The sequence below is a fragment of the Euleptes europaea genome, chromosome 2 (genome assembly GCF_029931775.1).
Source record: "Euleptes europaea isolate rEulEur1 chromosome 2, rEulEur1.hap1, whole genome shotgun sequence".
In the NCBI taxonomy this organism is placed as follows: Eukaryota; Metazoa; Chordata; class Lepidosauria; order Squamata; family Sphaerodactylidae; genus Euleptes; species Euleptes europaea.
Window position 1 is genome coordinate 135,366,680 of NC_079313.1, and position 21,316 is coordinate 135,387,995.

General features: G+C 45.3%; 1 protein-coding gene across 1 annotated transcript in view; it reads right to left on the reverse strand.

The window, feature by feature from the left end:
* RTEL1 (regulator of telomere elongation helicase 1) overlaps positions 1-21,316 on the reverse strand; it is a 157,696-nt gene that overhangs the window by 80,636 nt on the left and 55,744 nt on the right. The window contains exons 14-19 of the mRNA XM_056844911.1: positions 20,853-20,924; positions 19,510-19,591; positions 13,891-14,023; positions 12,906-13,019; positions 3,119-3,159; positions 359-444 (exon numbers count right to left, since the gene is read on the reverse strand). Of these exons, the coding sequence (XP_056700889.1) occupies positions 359-444; positions 3,119-3,159; positions 12,906-13,019; positions 13,891-14,023; positions 19,510-19,591; positions 20,853-20,924 (528 nt within the window). The remainder of the gene's footprint in view (positions 1-358; positions 445-3,118; positions 3,160-12,905; positions 13,020-13,890; positions 14,024-19,509; positions 19,592-20,852; positions 20,925-21,316) is intronic.

Genomic DNA, 21,316 nt, shown 5'->3' on the forward strand with positions numbered 1-21,316 from the left:
GCTTTTCCACCACCTGGAAAACATGTATTTAGTTATATAAAATGCTTCTACCCTGTTGCTCTACAAAACTTGTAATGGGGGGGGGGGGGGAGTCAATTCCAATACTGATATTTTTAAAAAATAAGTTCCATTTAATACAAGCCAACTGTCATACATTTTAGCTGTATCTGAATGTATCTGTCATACATTTTAGCTGTATTTTTGTGAGCTGTGGCTCACAAAAGCTCATACCCCACAAGAAATTTTGTTAGTTTTTAAGGTGCTACTGGACTCTTAGTCTTTTCTACTACCTTGACCTAAGTTCTAATGATTGACTCTGAACTCAGAGGACTTATCGTGCACAGAAAACGCTACGTACTCTCCAGTATTCCAGGCTTTTATCCAGGACAGGATACGAAGGAAAGAATACAAGCAGTCCATTTGGTATGATTCGCACAAGGTTACCTGCAACAAAACACACACATGTCCATGCTGAGGCCAAGCCCATTCAAACAGAACGCAGCGGAATTGGTTTTCTCCACTCCCCACATACATCCCCCCCCGCCTTATCTCTCTGCAATGGGAAAAAGGTGTATCTTAAAACGCATCTTTAAAATGTGGTTCGGTTTACTTGAGCAACTCCCATCCCCCCCCCCAAAGCCCAACTCCCCCTCCCCAGGCTCAATAAGAGTCTGCGTGTCACTTCCTTTGCACTGTCATTGGACGGCAGAAACCGCACCCTCAAACACACCTCTTCTGCCAACAACAGCTCTGGTTTGTACGTGCTTCAGGGGAATTTCCTGCTTCCTGCCAGACCACACATAGGTGGACGAAGTGACCTAGTCAAAACAACGGCTCAGTCATTTAAACTATGACGGGAGGTTTAAACGACAGAGTTCAAATCTCCCTTCGTTTCCATGAAGAACCGAGAGTGACATCAGGTTTCTCTGGAGACTGGCCAGTTTCAGTTCTCTCATTCAGCAGACAGTACATTTATTACTCCTTCCGAGGAAAGGACCTTGAAGAATGCAAAACCACAACTGCTTTCAGTGGGAAGCAGTTCAGTGGGAAGGAGAGGTCATTGACTTGTGATTATTAACTCCATTTAATGCCTGCCTTTCTCAAGGCGACTCGAGGCGGATTGCAAAGTAGGAAAAGCAAAGTAGGAAAAGCCATTCGACAGCGAAGACCTCCAAGAAACAGAATGGTAGGATTAGGATTATAGAAATGGAGAAAAACAATGCAAATGAAAACTGGTCTAAGGTATGCCAGACAGTAATGAAGAAAGAGAAGAAGAGTTGGTTTTTATATGCCGACTTTCTCTACCTTTTAAGGAGACTCAAACCGGCTTATAATCGCCTTCCCTTCCTCTCCCCACAACAGATACCTTGTGAGGTAGGTGGGGCCGAGAGAGCTCTAAAAGAGCTGTGACTAGCCCAAGGTCACCCAGCTGGCTTTGTGTGGAGGGGTAGGGAAACCAACCCAGTTCACCAGATTAGCATCTGCCACTCATGTGGAGGAGTGGGGAATCAAACCCGGTTCTCCAGATTAAAGTCCACTGCTCCAAACCACTGCTCTTAACCACCACACCACGCTGGCCCAAGGTAAACCAGCAGGCTTCATGTGTAGGTGTGGGGAATCACACCTGGTTCACCAGATTAGAGTCTGCCGCTCTTAACTACTACACCACACTGGGGTTACAAAAGTAGAAGACATTGCAGTAAAGGAGAGGTGATGCACACAATAAACAGCACAACAAACTACACTGCTAGTCCTTAAAGAAGCCACCTTATGTGCTGTTCCATTATATTACCATTCTAATCCCTTTTTTACAAAAAACCCTCCTGAACATTTGTTTTGCAACATTGTGTGAAATGACAGAAGTGTGTGTGTGTGTGTGTGGGAGGGGGGTCCTTCCTGACCACAAGCTTTCTGTTTCCTTTGCCATGGAGCAAATATACATCATTTTGCAATGACCTAATCAGAACACCCTCTGGTAACCAAGGAAGCTCCGGCCTTAAGCCTTGTGCAGAGTATTGAAGGAAGTTGACATTTTACACTTTTCAATGCTTTTTTGGGTCATTTTTACTATTTTCCTCCTCTGCTTCTAACTATATCCCAACTTTCCGTGTCGACAGTCCTTGGTTCCATCTACGTGTTCCGCTTTAAGGTAGCAGCTGATGCATGCTAAGCATGGGGTGAATGTCCAGTTTGCCTTACCGCCCACGTACTGGTTAAAAGTAAAGGTCCCCTGTGCAAGCACCGGGTCATTCCTGACCCATGAGGTGAAGTCACATCCCGACATTTACTAGGCAGACTATGTTTACGGGGTGGTTTGCCAGTGCCTTCCCCAGTCATCTTCTACCCCCAGCAAGCTGGGTCCTCATTTTACCGACCTCGGAAGGATGGAAGGCTGAGTCAACCTTGAGCCGGCTATCTGAAACCAACTTCCATTGGGATCGAACTCAGGTCGTGAGCAGAGCTTGGACTGCAGTACAGCAGCTTACCACTCTGCGCACGGGGTCACATACTGGTTACTTCCACGCAAATTCAGATTTCCATTATAGTACTTATTTTGCTTATCCTTTCATGCTTGGGATTCTTTACTCAGCTCATCTAGCTCAGCTTGTTCATATTAATCAGCGTACAGCCAGACAATATTGGGTTCTTTGGTTCTTTATAAGATGATTAATAAGGCATCCCTGGAGGGCTGAACATCCAAAATGGTGGCGGCTCTACTGAAATTCTTTGGGGAAGGGGATGAATTGAGGGTGCAAGGCAAAATGCTGGAAACGGACTTACATTTTCCCTGACCCTTCACGTTCCTAACGGATATATTTTATCCCTATAATCTGAAAGTCTTTTGCTGCACTGTAGATAGAGATCATTTCAGAGGGTAGCCATGTCGTCTGTAGCAACAGAAGAGCTGGATTTGAGTCCAGAAGCACCTGAGAGACCAACAAGATTTTGGGGGTATACGCTTTCAAGAGTCAAAGCTCCCAGGTACCTGACGAAGGCAGCTATGACTCTTGAAAGCTTATAGCCCCCAAATTTTGTTGGTCTCTAAAATGCTACTGATTCAAATCTAGTTTCTGTAGACCTCGGCTATCCATTGCAGCAAAACCTCTTTCTGTCTTACCTATTGTTCTCCCAAGAGAAGAGAGACACTCGTCTGTAAACCTGCAAGGAAAAAAGAAAGACTGAAGATTATAAGAACATAAGAAAGGCCATGCTGGATCAGATCACGGTCCATCAAGTCCAGCAGCCTGTTCACACAGTGGCCAACCAGGGGCCTCAAGGAAGCCCACAAACAAGACGACTGCAGCAGCATTCTCCTGCCTGCGTTCCACAGCACCTAATATAATAGGCATGCTCCTCTGATAGTAGAGAGAATAGGTAAGCATCATTACTAGTATCCATTTCGACCAGCAGCCATGGATAGCCCTATCCTCCATGAACATGTCCACTCCCCTCTTAAAGCCCTCCAAGTTGGAAGTTCCAAGTTCATACATCATGGTTCCCATCTAAAGGACTACCAGGTGGGAGTTTTTCTGCAGCAGCCATGCTGGATCAGACCAAGACCCATCAAGTCCAGCAGTTTGTGCACACAGTGGCCAACCAGGTGCCTCTGGGAAGCCCACAAGCATGACGACTGCAGCAGCATTATCCTGCCTGTTCTCCACAGCACCTAATATAATGGACATGCTCCTCTGATAACTGGAGAGAATAGGTATGCATCATGACTAGTATCCATTTTTACTAGTAACCATGAACATGTCCACTCCTCTCTTAGAGCCTCCAAGTTGGCAGCCATCACCACATCCTGGGGAAGGGACTTCCACAATTTAACTATGCGTTGTGTGAAGAAATACTTCCTTTGATCTGTTTTGAATCTCTCACCCTCCAGCTTCAGCAGATGACCCCGCGTTCTGGTATTATGAGAGAGGGAGAAAAGCTTCTCCCTGTTCACTCTCTCCATACCATGTAGAATTTTATAGACCTCTATCATGTCTCCCCTTAAACACCTTCTTTCCAAGCTAAACAGCCCTGAACGTTTAACCACTCCTCATAGGGCAGTTGCTGTAGTCCCCTGATAATTTTGGGGACAACAAAAAGAATCAAATGTCTTATATTTTACACTGCCAGATCACTATTTCAATTTCTTATTCTCTCCTTTTATGCTCCACACCACCCTGCAGCCTTCTAGTTTAAAGCAACTGACTGCTTTATTACAGCAATCATTTCCCAAAAACAAAGGTCCCAGTTATTTCTTTTCATTTTCCTTCCCACCCTATCCAGAAGGTTTGTTTAAGACAAGCTCCAAAAATGTGAACACAGAAAGCCTAACTAGCAAAATGCCAGCAAGGAAAAAGAAAGGGGAGGCAGAGTGCAGTGCTTGGTTAATCCTCAGACAGGAACCACGTCTCAGTTGACCCTGCAGGCTGGCCTCGAGGAGAAAAACACTCCCTTCTGATTAACTTCAAAACATAAGCTTGATGCCACTACATCTGATCGTTTTAATGCGCAACCTGTACTCTGGACAAGAGGCCACAGTTAGAACAGAATATGGAGAAACGGAATGGTTTCCAATTAGCAAAGGTGTCAAACAAGGATGTATTTTATCTCCCTATCTCTTCAATCTATATGCAGATCATATAATTAGGAAAGCTGGATTAGATTTAGATGAAGCTGGAGTGAAAATTGGAGGGAGGAACATTAATAATTTGAGATATGCTGATGACACTACATTATTGGCAGAAAATAGTGAAAATTTGAAACGACTACTGCTAAAAGTTAAGAGAAAGTGCCAAAGCGGGACTACAGCTGAACATCAAGAAAACCAAAGTAATGACTACAGGAGAATTACACAACTTTAAGGTTGACAATGAGGAAATTGAAATTGTTCAAGACTTTCTATTCCTTGGCTCCACCATCAACCAAAAGGGAGACTGCAGCCAAGAAATCAGAAGGAAATTGAGACTGGGAAGGGCAGCCATGAAGGAGCTAGAAGATATTCTGAAGTGTAAGGATGTGTCACTGGCCACCAAGACTAGATTAATTCATGCCATCGTATTCCCTATTACTATGTATGGGTGTGAAAGTTGGACAGTGAAGAAAGCTGATAGGAAGAAAATAGTTTCCTTTGAAATGTGGGGTTGGAGGAGAGTGTTCCGTGGACTGCCAAAAAAACAAATCAGTGGGTTATAGATCAAATCAAGCCTGAACTGACCCTAGAAGCTAAAAGTATTTTGGTCACGTCATGAGACGACAAGAGTCACTGGAAAAGACAGTCATGTTAGGAAAAGTTGAGGGCAGCAGGAAAAGAGGAAGACCCAATAAGAGATGGATTGACTCAATAAAGGAAGCCACGGCCTTCAATTTGCAGGATCTGAGCAGGGCTGTCAAAGATAGGACATTTTGGAGGACTTTCATTCATAGGGTCGCCATGAGTCGGAAGCGACTTGATGGCACTTAACACACACACAAGTTCATCTGCTATCTGATCCTCCCATATGTCCCCCACACTTGACTCAGTGCTCTCCTGCAGGTTGCTCACTGTTCTGGAACAGCCTTCTCCTCTTCCCATAAGCCACGCCTCTTTTTGGAACACATCCTGGTCTTTGCTCCTCAGCAGCCCTCTCCTCAACCTCTTCAAATTACTTTGTCTCTCAGGTGACTTTTGCTCTGCGTCAGTGTCTTGCCTGCTTAATGCACACTCTAAAGCTCTGTGGGCAGCAACATTTGTACTCTGGGCAGCAAGCAAGCAAGAAGCGAAAGAAAACGGGTGGCACCGATCACTGGGAAATCACAACAGGGAGCAGCCACAGATTAATGAATACTTCTCAAATATGAGGCACGGCTCCTCCATCCACAGAAGTAATCCTGAACTCTGGACAGAGCCAACATGGCTACACTGAGCCATTTCACGGTGGCCTTGAAGTTAGACCACTGTGGCCTCTAAGTCAGACCACTGCAAAGTGTTCTAGCAATAATCTCTGTACCTCCTCAACTTAGGCTCTGGAAAATGCCACTGGCTCTGACTAATGATGGGACATATACGTGATAACAAGGCTGTGGTTAGTTGGCATGACCCCGAGAAACCCCAGCTAATTCAAGAGAAGCAGTGATGCAATTACACAGAAGACTGAATCTTGTTACTCCATGAACGGGTCCCAGAGAACATACAGTCAGGCTATGGAGTGTTTCTAATAGCATCTTATGAAAAGCAGTTCTAAATGCCAAGTCTCCCATCAACTACATTCTTGGCCCCAGCCCCAGCCTGGTGGAACAGTCTACCACGTAACAGCAGGGCCCTACGGGAACTAAATGAGTTCTGCAGGACCTGCAAAACAGAACTGTTCCGCCAGGCCTACACCTGAGGGCAGCCGCGAATCTCTCTATTATCATCATTTGCTGGCCTCCCCATCTTCCCCCCAACCTGGCTTGGGGGTCCACTGCCAACCAGGTCTGTCTAGTGTTGGCGTATGTTAGAAAGCGTTGCAGCTCTACAGGCGAGTAAGCACAGAAGACTCAGCACGTAGTACAAAAGTGCTCTTTTATTTACAGTGACAGAATGCTCCGCTTGGTCATCAATCCTCCACAACCCACAACCCAATACATATATAACACACCTATATACATATCTGGCATAGTCTCTCAGCCAATCACCTGTTGGCTGCCTTGTCTCCAGGACTATCTAGCTCAGTCCAGTACAAGCCAGTTTTTCTGCTCAGTCATTGAGCTGTCATGTGACACCACCAATCACCTGGCTGTCACATAGATCTTTTACATCTGCTTGCCATCTGCTTGCCATGTGCAGTCTCATATTCCAACACTCCTCCTAGACTGACATTGCAAGCCCCAATTTGCTTCTAAATAGTTCAAACTTTTCAGTAGACAAACATTTGGTGAAAACGTCAGCAATATTTACATTTGAAGCACAATGTTTCAGAACCATTAAACCATTGTTTACCGCTTCCCTGACATTCTGGTATCTTATTGTGATGTGTTTACTTCTTGTTCTTATACCTTGATATCCAGCCAATTGCTGTGCTGCAGTATTATCACAGTAAACACTTACAGGCATTTCATATTCAAGATTTAGGTCTTTAGCCAGTTGACACAGCCATTCCAGCTGAATCTCACTGTCGCTTAATGCAGAATATTCTGCCTCACATGTGCTGGTAGCTACATGAGTCTGTTTTAAAGACTTCCACATAACCAGTGCCCCATGTAGAAATAACACGTACCCAGTGGTAGACTTTCCTTCTTCTCTTTCCCCCCAACTGGAGTCACTATACACTGTGATTGTTTCCTCTGCATCAGCCTTTAAACACAACCTGGCTGAAGCTGAGCCTTTTAAGTATCGCAGCACCCTTTTTGCTGCATTCCAGTCTTTCATGTATGGACATGCACATTTCTGGCAAAGCAAATGTACTGCCATACAAATGTCTGGTCTTGTCCAACATGACAGATATAACAATGAACCCACCAACGATTGGTATTGATTTTTATCATGGAATACCTTATCATCCACCTCTTTCACATACCCTGTTGTCATGGGAGTCTCAGTGCTTTTGGCCTCTGTCATTTTAAATTTTTCTAGGAGCTGTTCAATCTTTTTCTCCTGGCACAATTCAAAATATCCTTCTGGGTTCCTGGTAATTTCTACCCCCAGATAATTTTGAATGTCACCAAGATGCTTCATTTTAAACAGTTTTCCAGTTGCCTCCTTAAACCAGTTTAGTTGTTCTTTTGTATGACACAACAAACAAAGATCATCAACATATAAAAATACAACACAGTCAGAGCCCTTTACACATTTGGTAAACATACAAGGATCAGCAACACCTTGCTTAAACCCAAGATTTGCCAATGCTTCACTAATGCATTGGGACCATGCACGTGCACTCTGCTTTAATCCATACAGAGCCTTATGCAATTTTAATACTCCTTGTTTACCCTTGCATTCAAACCCAGGGATCTGCTCCATATATATTTCTTCACTTATTGTTGCATTCAGATATGCAGTGGTGAAATCAAAATGGTGCACTAACATGTTATCTCTGACAGCTTTACACAATGCAGCTCTTATAGTATCAGCCTTCACAGTGGGAGCAAATAATTCATCAAAGTCTTGCCCTTCAACTTGGGAATAACCCTTAGCCACAAGCCTGGCCTTACGGAGTATCTTCCCTTCTGGACACTGTTTGACTTTGTAAAGCCATCTGCACCCTATGGCTTTTCTTTGAGCTGGCAGTTTTGTTACAGAGAATACCTTATTCTCTTTCAGGGAATCAAACTCAGTTTGCATGGCTTCTAGCCAGGCCTCCTTTTCCCTGCTTTCCAAAGCCATTACCTCCTGAAAACTCTTTGGTTCTTTGACCTGTACATGATTGACATCAGTGGTCTCAAAACCATACCTCTCCGGGGGAATTCCTTTAGTGCTCCTGCTTGACACCCTAGGAATCTGTCTCCCCTCTTCAGCCCTTGGCGATGAAGCCCTTTGAGGAGACCCCTCCTGCTTCACCCCATCTGCATCCTGTGAGAGATCTGTCAATGGTAGCCCAATTTCTTTTGGCTCCTCCTGTCCATGAATTCTGGCCCAGTTATTACCCTCACAAAAATTCGCAGCTCTGCTGTAGCTGAGAGAATTATGCTCATCAGCAAACCTGTATGATTTCATGCCAGACTGATACCCAAGGAAGGTTAGTTTTTTAGCTCTCGCTCCTCCTTTCCTTCTCTTGGATATTGGCACATCAACCCAGGCTTTTGTACCAAACACTCTGAGGTAACCTAAGCTAGGATCCCTCTGGTACAAAACCCTATAAGGTATGTCTTGTATGGACCTGGTCCAGATCCTGTTGGAAACATAGGAGGCGGCCTTTATTGCTTCTGCCCAGTATGTCATTGGCAACCCTGCATCCTGCAACATGGAATACATTTTTGTTTGTAGCATTCCCCCATGTCGTTCAGCAACACCATTTTCTGCTGGCACCGCCACGTTGGCAACTTTGTGCCTCACACCTTGCACCTGTAACCATTTCTTAAACTCATTTGACATGAATTCTCCCCCAAAATCTGTTTGGAGAGAATCCAAGGTACATTTAAGTTGTTTCTGCACTCTTTTGGCCCAATACTTAAATGTTTCAAACACCTGTGACTTCTTTTTCAAAGGATACACCCAGGAGAATCTGGTGCAATCATCCACCAGAATCAACGCGTAATGGTTACCTGAGTGACTCTCCCTGTAGGGGCCTATTACATCTGCATGCACTATCTTTAATGCAGTGTCTGAGAGTCTCTCACTATGCTTAGCCACTGGGTAAGCCTTAGATTTGGAACTTTTGCATACCTCACAATCCAGGTAGTTCCCACACTCTTTAACTTTTTCCTTCCCCAGTAAGGCTAGCGTTTTCTTTATGGTCTCATAATTTGCATGAGCCAACCTTCTATGTAGCAGATGTATGCAATTGTCATGGGGGCTCTTATTAGTTATCATCTTTGCCTCCACATGCCTATTTTCTACCACATACACATTATTACACATTTTCCCTGTAAGAAGCACTTTCCCACCTTTGGATATCTTACAAGCCTTGTCTGTAAATGTTACAGTATATCCAGCCCTGTCAAGGGCACTTACACGTAGCAAATTATTCTCTAGTTCAGGGACACATAGCACCTTTTTAAATGTATAGTTCAAAGCTGGGAACCACACACTCCCCTCACGTGTCACCTCAGAATTCCTTCCATCAGCGAGGCTTACGTGCGGCAAACTTGAGTCCCGTGTGTCTTTTAAAAGTTCCTGATGCCGGCAAATGGTCTGTGACGCACCAGAGTCTAAAATCCAGACACCGGCTGTGTCACTGTGCTCAGTCAGCACCAATGATGCCTTCTGACCACTCACAAACTCACGTGACGACTGGTCCCTTCGGCTTTTCTTCCTTGCTTCTGGGCAGTCACGCTTTAAGTGATTTGTAGCCTTGCAGATGTAGCAACGTCTGACCCTCAGAGCCACGTGCTGCTGTAAATCACCCGGCTTTCTCTGCTCCGCATTCCTTTCTCCGCCGGCAAACCTCCGCGTCTCCTGGCTTGGCAGGTTTCCCTCCGGCTTGGCAGGCTTCTCAGGATTTCTTGCAAGCATTCTCTTTTCATGTTCCAAAATTCTTCCAATAACATACTGTAAAGTTAGTTTATCAATTTCAACCGACTCCAGAGCTGTAATTAGCATGTTATACTGCTCAGACAGAGAGCTCAGGAGTATATAAACTTTATCATCCTCCGGTAGAGTCTTCCCCCTCTGCTCCAGCATTTGGAAACATTCTGTCAGTTCATTTATATGGTTTCTCACAGGAACTGACGGCAAAAGAAAAGTTCTGTACAAACGTCTCGTTATGGCTATCAAAGAGCCAGCTGTTTTTTGGACGTAGACCTGTGATAATGAGTTCCAGGCTGCTTTCGCTTTCAAAGCTCCCGTCACATGGACAAGCTGGTCGTCAGCCACGCTCAGCACTATGCTTGCCAGTGCCTTCTCATCTTTCACCACGTCCTGCGGCGTCTCAGGATCCGGTGGGTTGGAGACATAAATCCACAGTGCCTCTCTTTTAAGGTAGTGTTGCATTCGTAACGCCCACACATTGTAGTTGGTAGAAGTGAGCTTCTCCACAAGCAAGGACATTGCAGCTTGAGCCATAATTTCTCCCGCTCCCTGCTGCTCCTGCTCCGTGTCGCTCTCCTCCTCCGCCTCAGACGCACTGCTGCTGACAGACCTGCTGGGCACCTCCTCTGCTCCGTCTGACTCAACCTCAGACATCCACTCGCCTTCTGCTCACTACAGTCCTTGTTCCACAGATAGTACCTCTGCTCAGAACCTCCAGGATGTAGCGCAGTTGAGCTGTTCTGGGCCCATAGCCCTGTTGGCGTATGTTAGAAAGCGTTGCAGCTCTACAGGCGAGTAAGCACAGAAGACTCAGCACGTAGTACAAAAGTGCTCTTTTATTTACAGTGACAGAATGCTCCGCTTGGTCATCAATCCTCCACAACCCACAACCCAATACATATATAACACACCTATATACATATCTGGCATAGTCTCTCAGCCAATCACCTGTTGGCTGCCTTGTCTCCAGGACTATCTAGCTCAGTCCAGTACAAGCCAGTTTTTCTGCTCAGTCATTGAGCTGTCATGTGACACCACCAATCACCTGGCTGTCACATAGATCTTTTACATCTGCTTGCCATCTGCTTGCCATGTGCAGTCTCATATTCCAACATCTAGTGGCAGTGGTTTAGAATTAAATGCCATCTTGTTTTATGTAATATGAAGTATGGGATCTTAAAGGATGTTTTAATTGATGTTTTATGATTATGTTGTGACCTGTTCTGAGCCCAGCATGCCGGGAAAGGGCAGGATATAAATGCATCGAACAGATAAATAAATAAAACTGTGTTGCCTAGCTTTTATTATTATTTCTGCCATCATCACTGGTGCATGCAAAAGACTGTAATGGGGAATATATCCTATAATGTGACGCATGGAAGCACATCAACAATTTCACTTCCAGGAGATTATAGAACAACCATCAACATTCAAGGACTCTTGTGACGGAAGTGCCACAGTGGGAATGAGAGAGTAGCCACCCGAACGCCCACGAACAGAACTAAGAAGCACATTTGGGAGGCTCTTGCTCAGACAAAATCCCAAGTAAATTTCAAGGAAGTGGAGATTCAATAATATTACACAATGTGTGTTTAATACGCACGTAAACTAAGCTGCACACACCTAGGCTGCATACACGTAACCTAGGATAAACACGTCACCTAGAAAATCAAATTCTATGAGGAAAGGTGGAAGGAGCTGGGTATGTTTAACTTGGAGAGGTGACTGAGAGGTGATATGATAACTGTCTTCAAGTACTTGAAGGGCTGTCATATAGAAGATGGTGCTGAGTTGTTTTCTGTTGCCCCAGAAGGTCGGACCAGAACCAACGGGTTGAAATTAAATCAAAAGGGGTTCCGGCTAAACATTAGGGAGAACTTCCTGACAGTTAAGAGTGGTTCCTCAGTGGAACAGGTTTCCTCAGGAGGTGGTGGGCTCTCCTTCTTTGGAGGTTTTAAAGCAGAGGATAGATAGCTATCTGACAGCAATGCTGATTCTGTGAACTTAGGCATATCATGAGAGGGAGGGCAGGAAGGGCTGCATCAGTGCTTGGCTCTCATGGCCCTTTCTTACATGCCAAGGGTAATGCCAATCACCACTTTGGGGTCAGGAAGCAATTTTCCTCCTGGCCAGATTGGCCAGGTATCTTGGAGGATTTTTTTGGGGCCATCTTCTGGGCATGGGGTAGGGGTCACTGGGTGTGTGTGGGGGGAGGTAGTTGTGAATTTCCTGCATTGTGCAGGGGTTGGACTAGATGACCCTAGTGGTACCTTGATTCTATACAGCCATACTGTGATAGATATTGTACTATGGAAACCAGTCACAACTGGATTTCCCTGTGTAGGCAAGACAATCCAGCTGCAAATAATTGCTATTGTGCAAGAATAGCCCAATAGTTTTGAACAAAATGTACTTGCAGCCCAAGAGAAATTTTTCGAGGAAGAGGGGATTTTCATATCACAAGTTAGAACAAAGATAGCTCTGCTTATCAGTTAAATACCTAATTCTACCCATCATCCATCTCACAGTGTCCCCGTTTCCTCCACTGGAAGGGCTCCTGTCTCCCAACTCTCCTTCTACAGCTTTTCTTGGTCCACAATATTTTATGAGACTATTACAACTATACTGCAACTCTCCCACAAAACCACAAATGTGGAAACTCTTCTTAACTGAATATGATTTGTTTAAGTGCATTTGGGAAAATAAATACACGTCCCTGACCCTGCCAGAAAAATAAGGCTGTCAAAACAGGAAGGAAACTCACTACCTTTTTTCGTAAGTGGAGCTCAGCAGGCCTCCGTCCGGTCCTCTCGGGATTATCCCCACCCAGATCTGGTGTTTGTCAATAACGTGTGGGTTTTCCAAACAAACTGGGAAAGGTCTAAAGGAGAAAGACACTTACCGTCACCCAACGTGCTGATTTTGCAGGCTTTTGGGGCCAGCCACAATCTCTCAGCCTCAAGGGGTTCTTGTGAAGCCAAATTAGAATTTATACCCCACCCTCATTCCCAGCCAAGGCTGGGCAACAACTCAGTAGTACATAAAACCATAGCAAAACAAATTAAAACCACATATTAAAATCGTAACAGAATGGCCTTAAAAACAACTCCAACACCACCATGCAACCGGGTTTTGGCAGGTCAACCCCCCACAAATACCGAAGTGGGGGGAGGCATGGGGAGGCTAGTAACGATGGATGGATCTTGCGGCTGCCCTCACCCAGCAGCCAACCAGTTCCTCTGGAGATCCAACCAGAGGGCACAGAGGCCCAAGCCTTCATAAGAATATAAGAGGAGCCCTGCGGGGTCAGACTAGTGGTCCACCTGGCCCAGCATCCTTTCTCACACAGAAGCCAACCAGTTACTCCGGGGTCCCATACTAGGGCACGGAGGCCGAGGACTTCCCCCATAAGAACACCAGAGGAGCCCTGCTGGATCAGATCAGCGGTCCAGCATCCTGCCTCACACAGTGGCCAACCAGTTGCTCTGGAAGGACAAACAAAACACCGCGAAGAGGCTGAGGCCCTCCCCTGCTACTGCCTCCCAGCACTGGTATTCAAAGATTTGCTGCCTCTGTATCACACTCTTGGGCACAAAAACACAATGGCCCCTCTTTAACCTGAAACCCCCTGTTCAGTCTAACCTTGATTTATAGCATTTTCATTAGGATCCCAATGCAGGGTTTTGATCTGCAACACGCTGTACATAGGCAGGAAGGAAAAGACTTTTGTACACAGGAAGGAAAAGACTTACATCTGCATTTCCAGAGAAAAGGAAGAAACGGGCGAAAGGGTCCCGCTGGTGAGAATGATGTTCCGGACTCCCTGACGAACCAACTCGTGCATGCTGTAGCCAGGGCTGAAACACCAGAAGCTCAGGACTTTCCCTGTCATCGAGCAAGACAATAAGGCGAAATATTAGGAGTGCCGTGGAAAGAGCAGCGTGTCACAGGCCACGAGGAGCGGAGAGAGGATCCGCAGCGTGCACGTGGGGGCCCTGGGCTCAAAGCATCCTCGGTCGGCCATCAACTGACCCCACGTGTGGCGCTGGGCCAGGGCCCCTCCTCTCGGCCTACCCTGCTGCCGAGGGCTTTTGGGAGAGAAACTGAGGAGCTAAAAACACACGGAATTATATAAACCGCTAATGACAAACAAAAAACAAACACTGTTACTCTTTATCAACAGAGGAAAGAGGTTCGCTACTAGAATCCATGAACAAAAAGAACTGACACAGAACGTTCTGAGGTCTGCTGTGCTTCTATTTATTTGTTTACTTCATTTATACCCTACTTTTGGTCTCCAACAGGGACCAAAAGCTGCTTACAACACAGTTCTCCCCTCCCCCCATTTTACCCTCACAACAATCCTGTGAGGTAGGCTAAGCGGAGAATGTGTGACTGGTCCAAGGTCACCCAGCAAGCTTCCAAGGCAGAGCGTGGAGGAAGAAGAGGAAGAGTTGGTTTTTATATGCCGACTTTCTCTACCACTTAAGGAAGAATCAAACCATCTTACAATCACCTTCCCTTCCCCTCCCCACAGCAGACACCCTGTGAGGTAGGTGGGGCTGAGAGAGCTGTGACTAGCCCAAGGTCACCCAGCTGGCTTCATGTGGAAGAGTGGGGAAACCAACCTGGTTCACCAGATTAGCCTCCGCCGCTCATGTGGAGGGGTGGGGAATCAAACCTGGTTCTCCAGATTAGAATCCACCGCTCCAAACCACCGCTCTTAAACCCAGATCCTAATCTGATACTCTACTACAACCACGTTAGTTCTCTAGAGACACCTCTGTCAATTCAAGGTTAACATCACAACTTGAAAGCATGTCTGGCATAGTGGTTAGTGTCAGTCTCAGACATGGGACAACAGATTCAGACACCTTTATTGGCATAGAAAGGACACTGATATAAAAATAACAATGGTACAAAGATATATAATAAACACTCCATCCTACAAACATAACAATACATATATCCAACAGGTGACTATGAGCTACAATAGACCCCGGCACTCTGATGAAGCCCTGTGCTTTCAAATAACCTAGATTAATTTTATACCATTTACTTAATCGTTACTCTTTTGTTTTATTTGGATGACAGCCATCAAAAACTCTGGCACATGTTCAGTGACAGCAGGAATCTTGTCCTCAAGTAAAAATTTAATGATATCATGAGTTGTGTTTTCTGAAGGTGTAATATGGGGATTTATTAATTCTAGACGATAATTATGGTACAGGGGACAATACAGAAGAATATGTTCAACTGATTCTGGTTTTGCCATCTGGCAGGTACAAATTCTTTTATTCCAGGGTATGCCCCTGTATCTGCCAGATACTATTGCAGATGGAAATATATTTAATCTGGCTAGCATGAAGGCCCTGCGCTGGAATGGGTGAGTTAGGCTGGAAAATAATCAGCCATTGAGTTTTTTTGAAAAGTAAGGCCGAAATATGTAGGGGAGCAGATCTTGTTTGCTCCTGCAATTATATTCTGCGAATCAATATCCCTAATTCGCCCTGAGATCGTCCGGAGGATATATGCATCCTCGGAATTAGCCAGTCCCTCAATATCAATGCCTAAAGTCTTAATTTTACTTTGAATAAATTCAGACCATTTGGGTATATACGGGTCAGCGACCAAACTGGCAATAAGGCTGTTTGAGGGGGCACCGAAGTGTATGTGCAGCCAGAACTTGATAGTTGAGATCCAGGCTCTTTCAATAAAATGGAGGCCTAGCTCCGCGCAAAGTGTATGATAACCAACAGAGTTGGGTATGCCAAGTATACACCGAAGAAACGACATATTAATCCCTTCCACTTCCTTGTTAAAGGCCTGGATCCACACCGGGGCTGACATGGGACAACAGGGTTCAAATCCCTGCCACAGAAGCTTGCCAGGTGACCCTAACGTACCTCACGAGGCTGTTTTTGTTGGGATAAGGTGGTAGAGAGGAGAACAATGGGATAAGCCACTTTGGGTCCCAGTTAAAAAGAAAATGGGATATAAGGTTGTTATTTTTTTAAATTCTGCAGCCATCTGAGCTTTAGTATCTTTCTTTTGTTTAATGGTACAACTTTATTGGCCAAAGCCTAATGACTAAACACATTAATATACACACACAAATACATACATTTTAATCTCCCTTTTCCTTTCTGAGAGCCAAGGTACCTATCTTCCCCGTGTTACAGAAGCACCAATGTTCTGGAAAAGGGACTCCAGCAACACCTGGAGAAGGGGCTGTGGCTCAGTGGGAGAGCATCTGCTTGGCATGCAGAAAGTCCCAAGTTCAATCCCCGGCATCTCCAGTTAAAAGGGACTAGGCAAATAGGTGATGTGAAAGACTTCTCTGCCTGAGACCTGGAGAGCCACTGCCAGTCTGAGTAGACAATGCTGACTTTCATGGACCGAGGGGTCTGATTCAGTATAAGGCAGCTCATGTGTGTTCAGCGCAGCCGTTTAGTCCAGACGATGGTACAGTTTTAATCTGGCAGTCAAAAAAATATTACACTATCTGAGAATAGTCAGAGATTTTAAGTATGCTGGGAGCTTGGTGTAGTGGTTAAGAGGGGTGGTTTGGAGCGGTGAACTCTGATCTGGAGAACCGGGTTTGATTCCCCACTCCTCCACATGAGCGGCAGAGGCTACTCTGGTGAACCGGGTTGGTTTCCCTACTCCTCCACATGAGCGGCAGAGGCTACTCTGGTGAACCGGGTTGGTTTCCCCACTCCTACACACGAAGCCAGCTGGGTGACCTTGGGCTAGTCACAGCTCTCTCAGCCCCACCTACCTCACAACATGTCTGTTGTGGGGAGGGGAAGGGAAGGTGATTGTAAGCCGGTTTGATTCTTCCTTAAGTGGTAGACAAAGTCGGCATTTAAAAACCAACTCTTCTTCTTAGTATCTTAAAAGGACTCACAGAGGTTGTAAATTTACCAGCAGAGTCTTGCAAATTAAGTGTTCAGCACTTACCTGCCCTTTCCCCCGCTATTCTGCCCTTCCTGAATTGCTGGAGGGCCCATGAGTCAGAAGGGGTCTAATGTATCTACACGTTCCGCCTCTTCTAGTGTTAAAGGTTTAGAATACTGTCAGAGTCCTGCACAGTCTATCTGAAAGGCTTCACTGATAAATGGGAGTTTCCTTTGCTAGCAGAGTTTTCCTGGAAACAACCGATTTATCCTTAGTGGTACACAACCAGTTCCTCTACCCAACGTGATCTATGATGCTCTAGTTGCAGCCAATTGGGACCATCCATGTTAAGCACAGAGGTCCTGACTCCTCAAGTTTTAAGTGTGGATCAGTTAGCCCAGCCTTCACTGCATACAGCAGGGGTGGGGAACGTCAGGCCCAGGGGCAGTTTAAGGCCCGCAAAATCATTTGGTCTGCCTTCATGGGTCCTGGCAGATCTCTACCTCAGAAGGATCTAAGACTGGTGATCCCCCCCTCCCGTGGTCAGGATTAGCCTCTATTCAAGGCGGATGTGAGTTTATTTTGCTGAGAAAAGGAACCTTTTTCCCCCTTGCAGAAAAGTTGTTAGCTATGGAGCTGCTAGGACACCCAAGAAACTGTGTTAGCCCTTTCCCACCCGGGCCATGGAGAAATGTATTCCCTCTGTACTACAGACCAGGCTCCTTCACCTACAAGGCCCGAGCAGCTTGTTGCTCACTCCGTCTTGTGTTTGCTGCCCTGCCTGAATCTCTCGGGCCTAGCTGGGGACAACAGAGCTCAAAAGCGAGTCACTCTACGTGGCAGACACTCTGAGCCGTCTCCGGTTGTGCCTCTTGGCTAAATGTTTGACCAAATATAGCAGGCTGATTTTTAAGTTGATAATTTTGTATGGCCCGCAAATGATGTTATAAATATCCAAATGGCCCGTGGCAGAAAAAGGTTCCCCGCCCCTGGCGTATGGCATCTCAGACACAAAGGGCAGAGGGAAAGAAGCGCAGAAGGAACAAAGAGTTTGAAATGTAAAGGGAATACCTCTTCATTACATTTTCACTTCCATTTTCAGGACTGTAACGTGTGAAGTGTTACCCTGTCCTTCAGTTTGATTCTCTGTTCTCTGGCTTATTGCAAAACTCTTAAACAGCAGAAAATAAACTACACTTTCCTCTTGCAAATCAACAAGCAAACAAACACTTGTGTTCTGTAAAGCTTCTCCACAAAGGTTCCTGGAACTGCAAAACGGAGCTGCCCTGAAAACAAAGAAGCCAAATCTGCAGTAAACACATACATGAGCTGCTGCACTCTGAAGTGGATCATGTAAGATAAATATTCTTTTTCCTAGAACTACTTAGAATAACTGCCATAGAAAAATATTTTCTTGGAATTCCCTTCCCCCCACAATAGTCTCTAATGATACTGAAGCTATGGCAGAAAAATTAACAAACAAATCCACCTTCATTCTTTAGAACACTTTGTGCCACATTCAACTAGAAAACAAATACCAAGGGCAGAAAGCAATACTAAAATATTAGCAGTTTTATGAAACCAACAGGCATGCTCCCGTTTCGCTCTAATGTATTTCACCAGAAAGGACTGGCCAAGCTTTAAGAAGTTTACACTGAAGCAAGCCTCACTGATTTCAGTGACAAGATATCTCTAAATATGTCTTAAACAGCTACTTAATTTATGTTTATTAATTTAAAATGTTTATTAGCCTTGCAGAACTCAAGGGGGCTTACAATGTGAATAGAACAATTATAAAACCCACACAAAAGACCACAATTTAACATCTCAGGACTTCCAATCAATCAAAAACCGAATTATTCAAATGAAGTCCTACATAAAACTGTCTTCAACGTCCTTCTGATGATCGACACTGACAAAAATGGGACATGTAATGCTTCCAAAAGCTGGATTGGAACTGACTTGATAACTACGGGGTAAGGGTCAGATGCAAGCAAGACACAATTATTTGCTCATTCAGTACAGTATGTATCCACCCAACCAAAGAAATTTCTGGGGATTAGATGACTTCTCTTCCAGGAGCCAGCGTGGTGTAGTGGTTAAGAGCGGTGGTTTGGAGTGGTGGACTCTGATCTGGAGAACCCGGTTTGATTCCCCACTCCTCCACATGAATGGCGGAGGCTAACCCGGTGAACTGGATTTGTTTCCCCACTCCTCCACATGAAGCCAGCTGGGTGACCTTGGGCTAGTCATAGCTCTCTCAGCCCCACCGACCTCACAGGATTGTGGGGAGGGGAAGGTGATTATAAGCTGGTTTGATTCTCCTTTAAGTGGTAGAGAAAGTCAGCATATAAAAACCAACTCTTCTTCTTCTCTTCTGCCCAGGCCGCTTAGAATTTTGGTACAAAGGCCAATGGTTGGGGGGGAAATGGGTTAGGAGTTTTGCACATAAACATCCACAGCAACGTCACCTTGTTTTTTAGTTGCAGATGAATTCCACAGGTCTGTCCTCTGCTTCTTTTTCTGATTACTCGTGTCTGGGTGAATGTGCACCTGCACAAAGAAGCAACGTTGAGAAACAGGAGGCAGGACAGAATATATACATTACCAGGCTTCACGGGGTTGTATGTATTTTTGTCGGAAACTGCCTCAGACGAGTATTTATTTACAGATTGTGAGTTATGAACATTAAATAAATAACCAAGCAAAACATGTATGCTTCATGCATCAATACCACAAGAGACAGTCCTACACAACAGAACAAAGAATACGATTCAGTACTACTTTTTTAGAGCCAAGATAACTTATTTATTTATACTTTATTAGTGTTGTGCCCTGCTCTCACTCCCTGGCCGAAGCGGGGCCCAGGGCGGCTCACAACACACAGTTCATACAATAAATCTATTATGCACAATAAAATTATCACTGATAAACCCATAAAACTATCCAAAATCTTATAAAGCCAACAGATAAAATAATAATAGATGGCGCTCATAGATGAGAAAACCTCTGCGGCTTTCAGGTGGCCAGGGCCCCCATATAATTGCAATGCATAATGTAAATACAGAGGGGGGAAGTGGGGGGAGGGAGGCCAGCACAGATGTAGAACTGTAGCTGCCCTCAACCGGTGGCCTGGTGGAAAACTCTGTTTTACAAGCCCTGCAGAATTGTTTCAGAAGAAGATGATTTGGTTTTTATATGCCGACTTTCTCTACTGCTTAAGGGAGGCTCAACCCGGCTTACAATCTCCTTTCACCTCCACATAACAGACACCCATAGAGGTAGGTGGGGCTGAGAGAGAGAGTGACTAGCCCAAGGTCACCCAGCTGGCTTCATGTGCAGGAGTGGGGAAACAAATCCAGTTCACCAGATTAGCCTCCGCCACTCATGTGGAGGAGAGGGGAATCAAACCCGGTTCTCCAGATCAGACTCCACTGCTCCAAACAACCGCTCTTAACCACTACACCACACTGGCTCTCTGCAGGGCCCTGGTCTCATTAAGACCCTGCAGGGCCCTGGGTCTCCTTGGCCCCTGGCCAAGGACAGCCGGACACTCTTTGGGTATCGAGAGCACTGCACACAAGGTTACACGACAAAGACAGAGATGTGTCTGTGGAGTGGCACACCCATGACACTGCTAAAATGTTTCAAACAACTGTGAACTCAACTCATACGACCCCCCCCCCTGTTTAATTGAAACCTAAGCAACCATTTCATGATAAAACCCACTCAAGCGGCGACAGAAGGATCCGTGAATTCTTACATGGACTTTTGAGCGAACGTAGGTGACGTGCCTCCGATTGTCCAGACATACCTTATAATACATGGACACCGAGCAGCCTGGTAACATGCTGGAAGTTCCTTCTGAAGTGACGTTAAAGACCATCTAGGCAAGAGACAGAGAGGAGGAAAACAGGGATGTAAAGGGAGCGGGGACCCACTGAGGCTCCCCCGGAAGATAAATCAGATCTGTCAAACTTCTGAATACCACTGCCCTAAGAGGCAGTTTTGAAGCAAAAGGTATTTTTTGCTGGTCATCCCATTTCCCTTTTGAGGCACTCAATGCTGCAACCAGGCTGAAAACACATTAACGAAAAGATGGGCCCTGGGTCAAAAAGAGGGGAGCTCTTCCACTATGATTTGAGACCCCTGCTTACTAGTGGCATTCATCACAAGCACTGCCTTGATAGCTAAACTGAAAGACAGTAATGCCTGCTGTAAAGATGTTTCATTACAGTACTTTATGTCTAGGGTGTGAAGATTATTTACCCTCTAAGT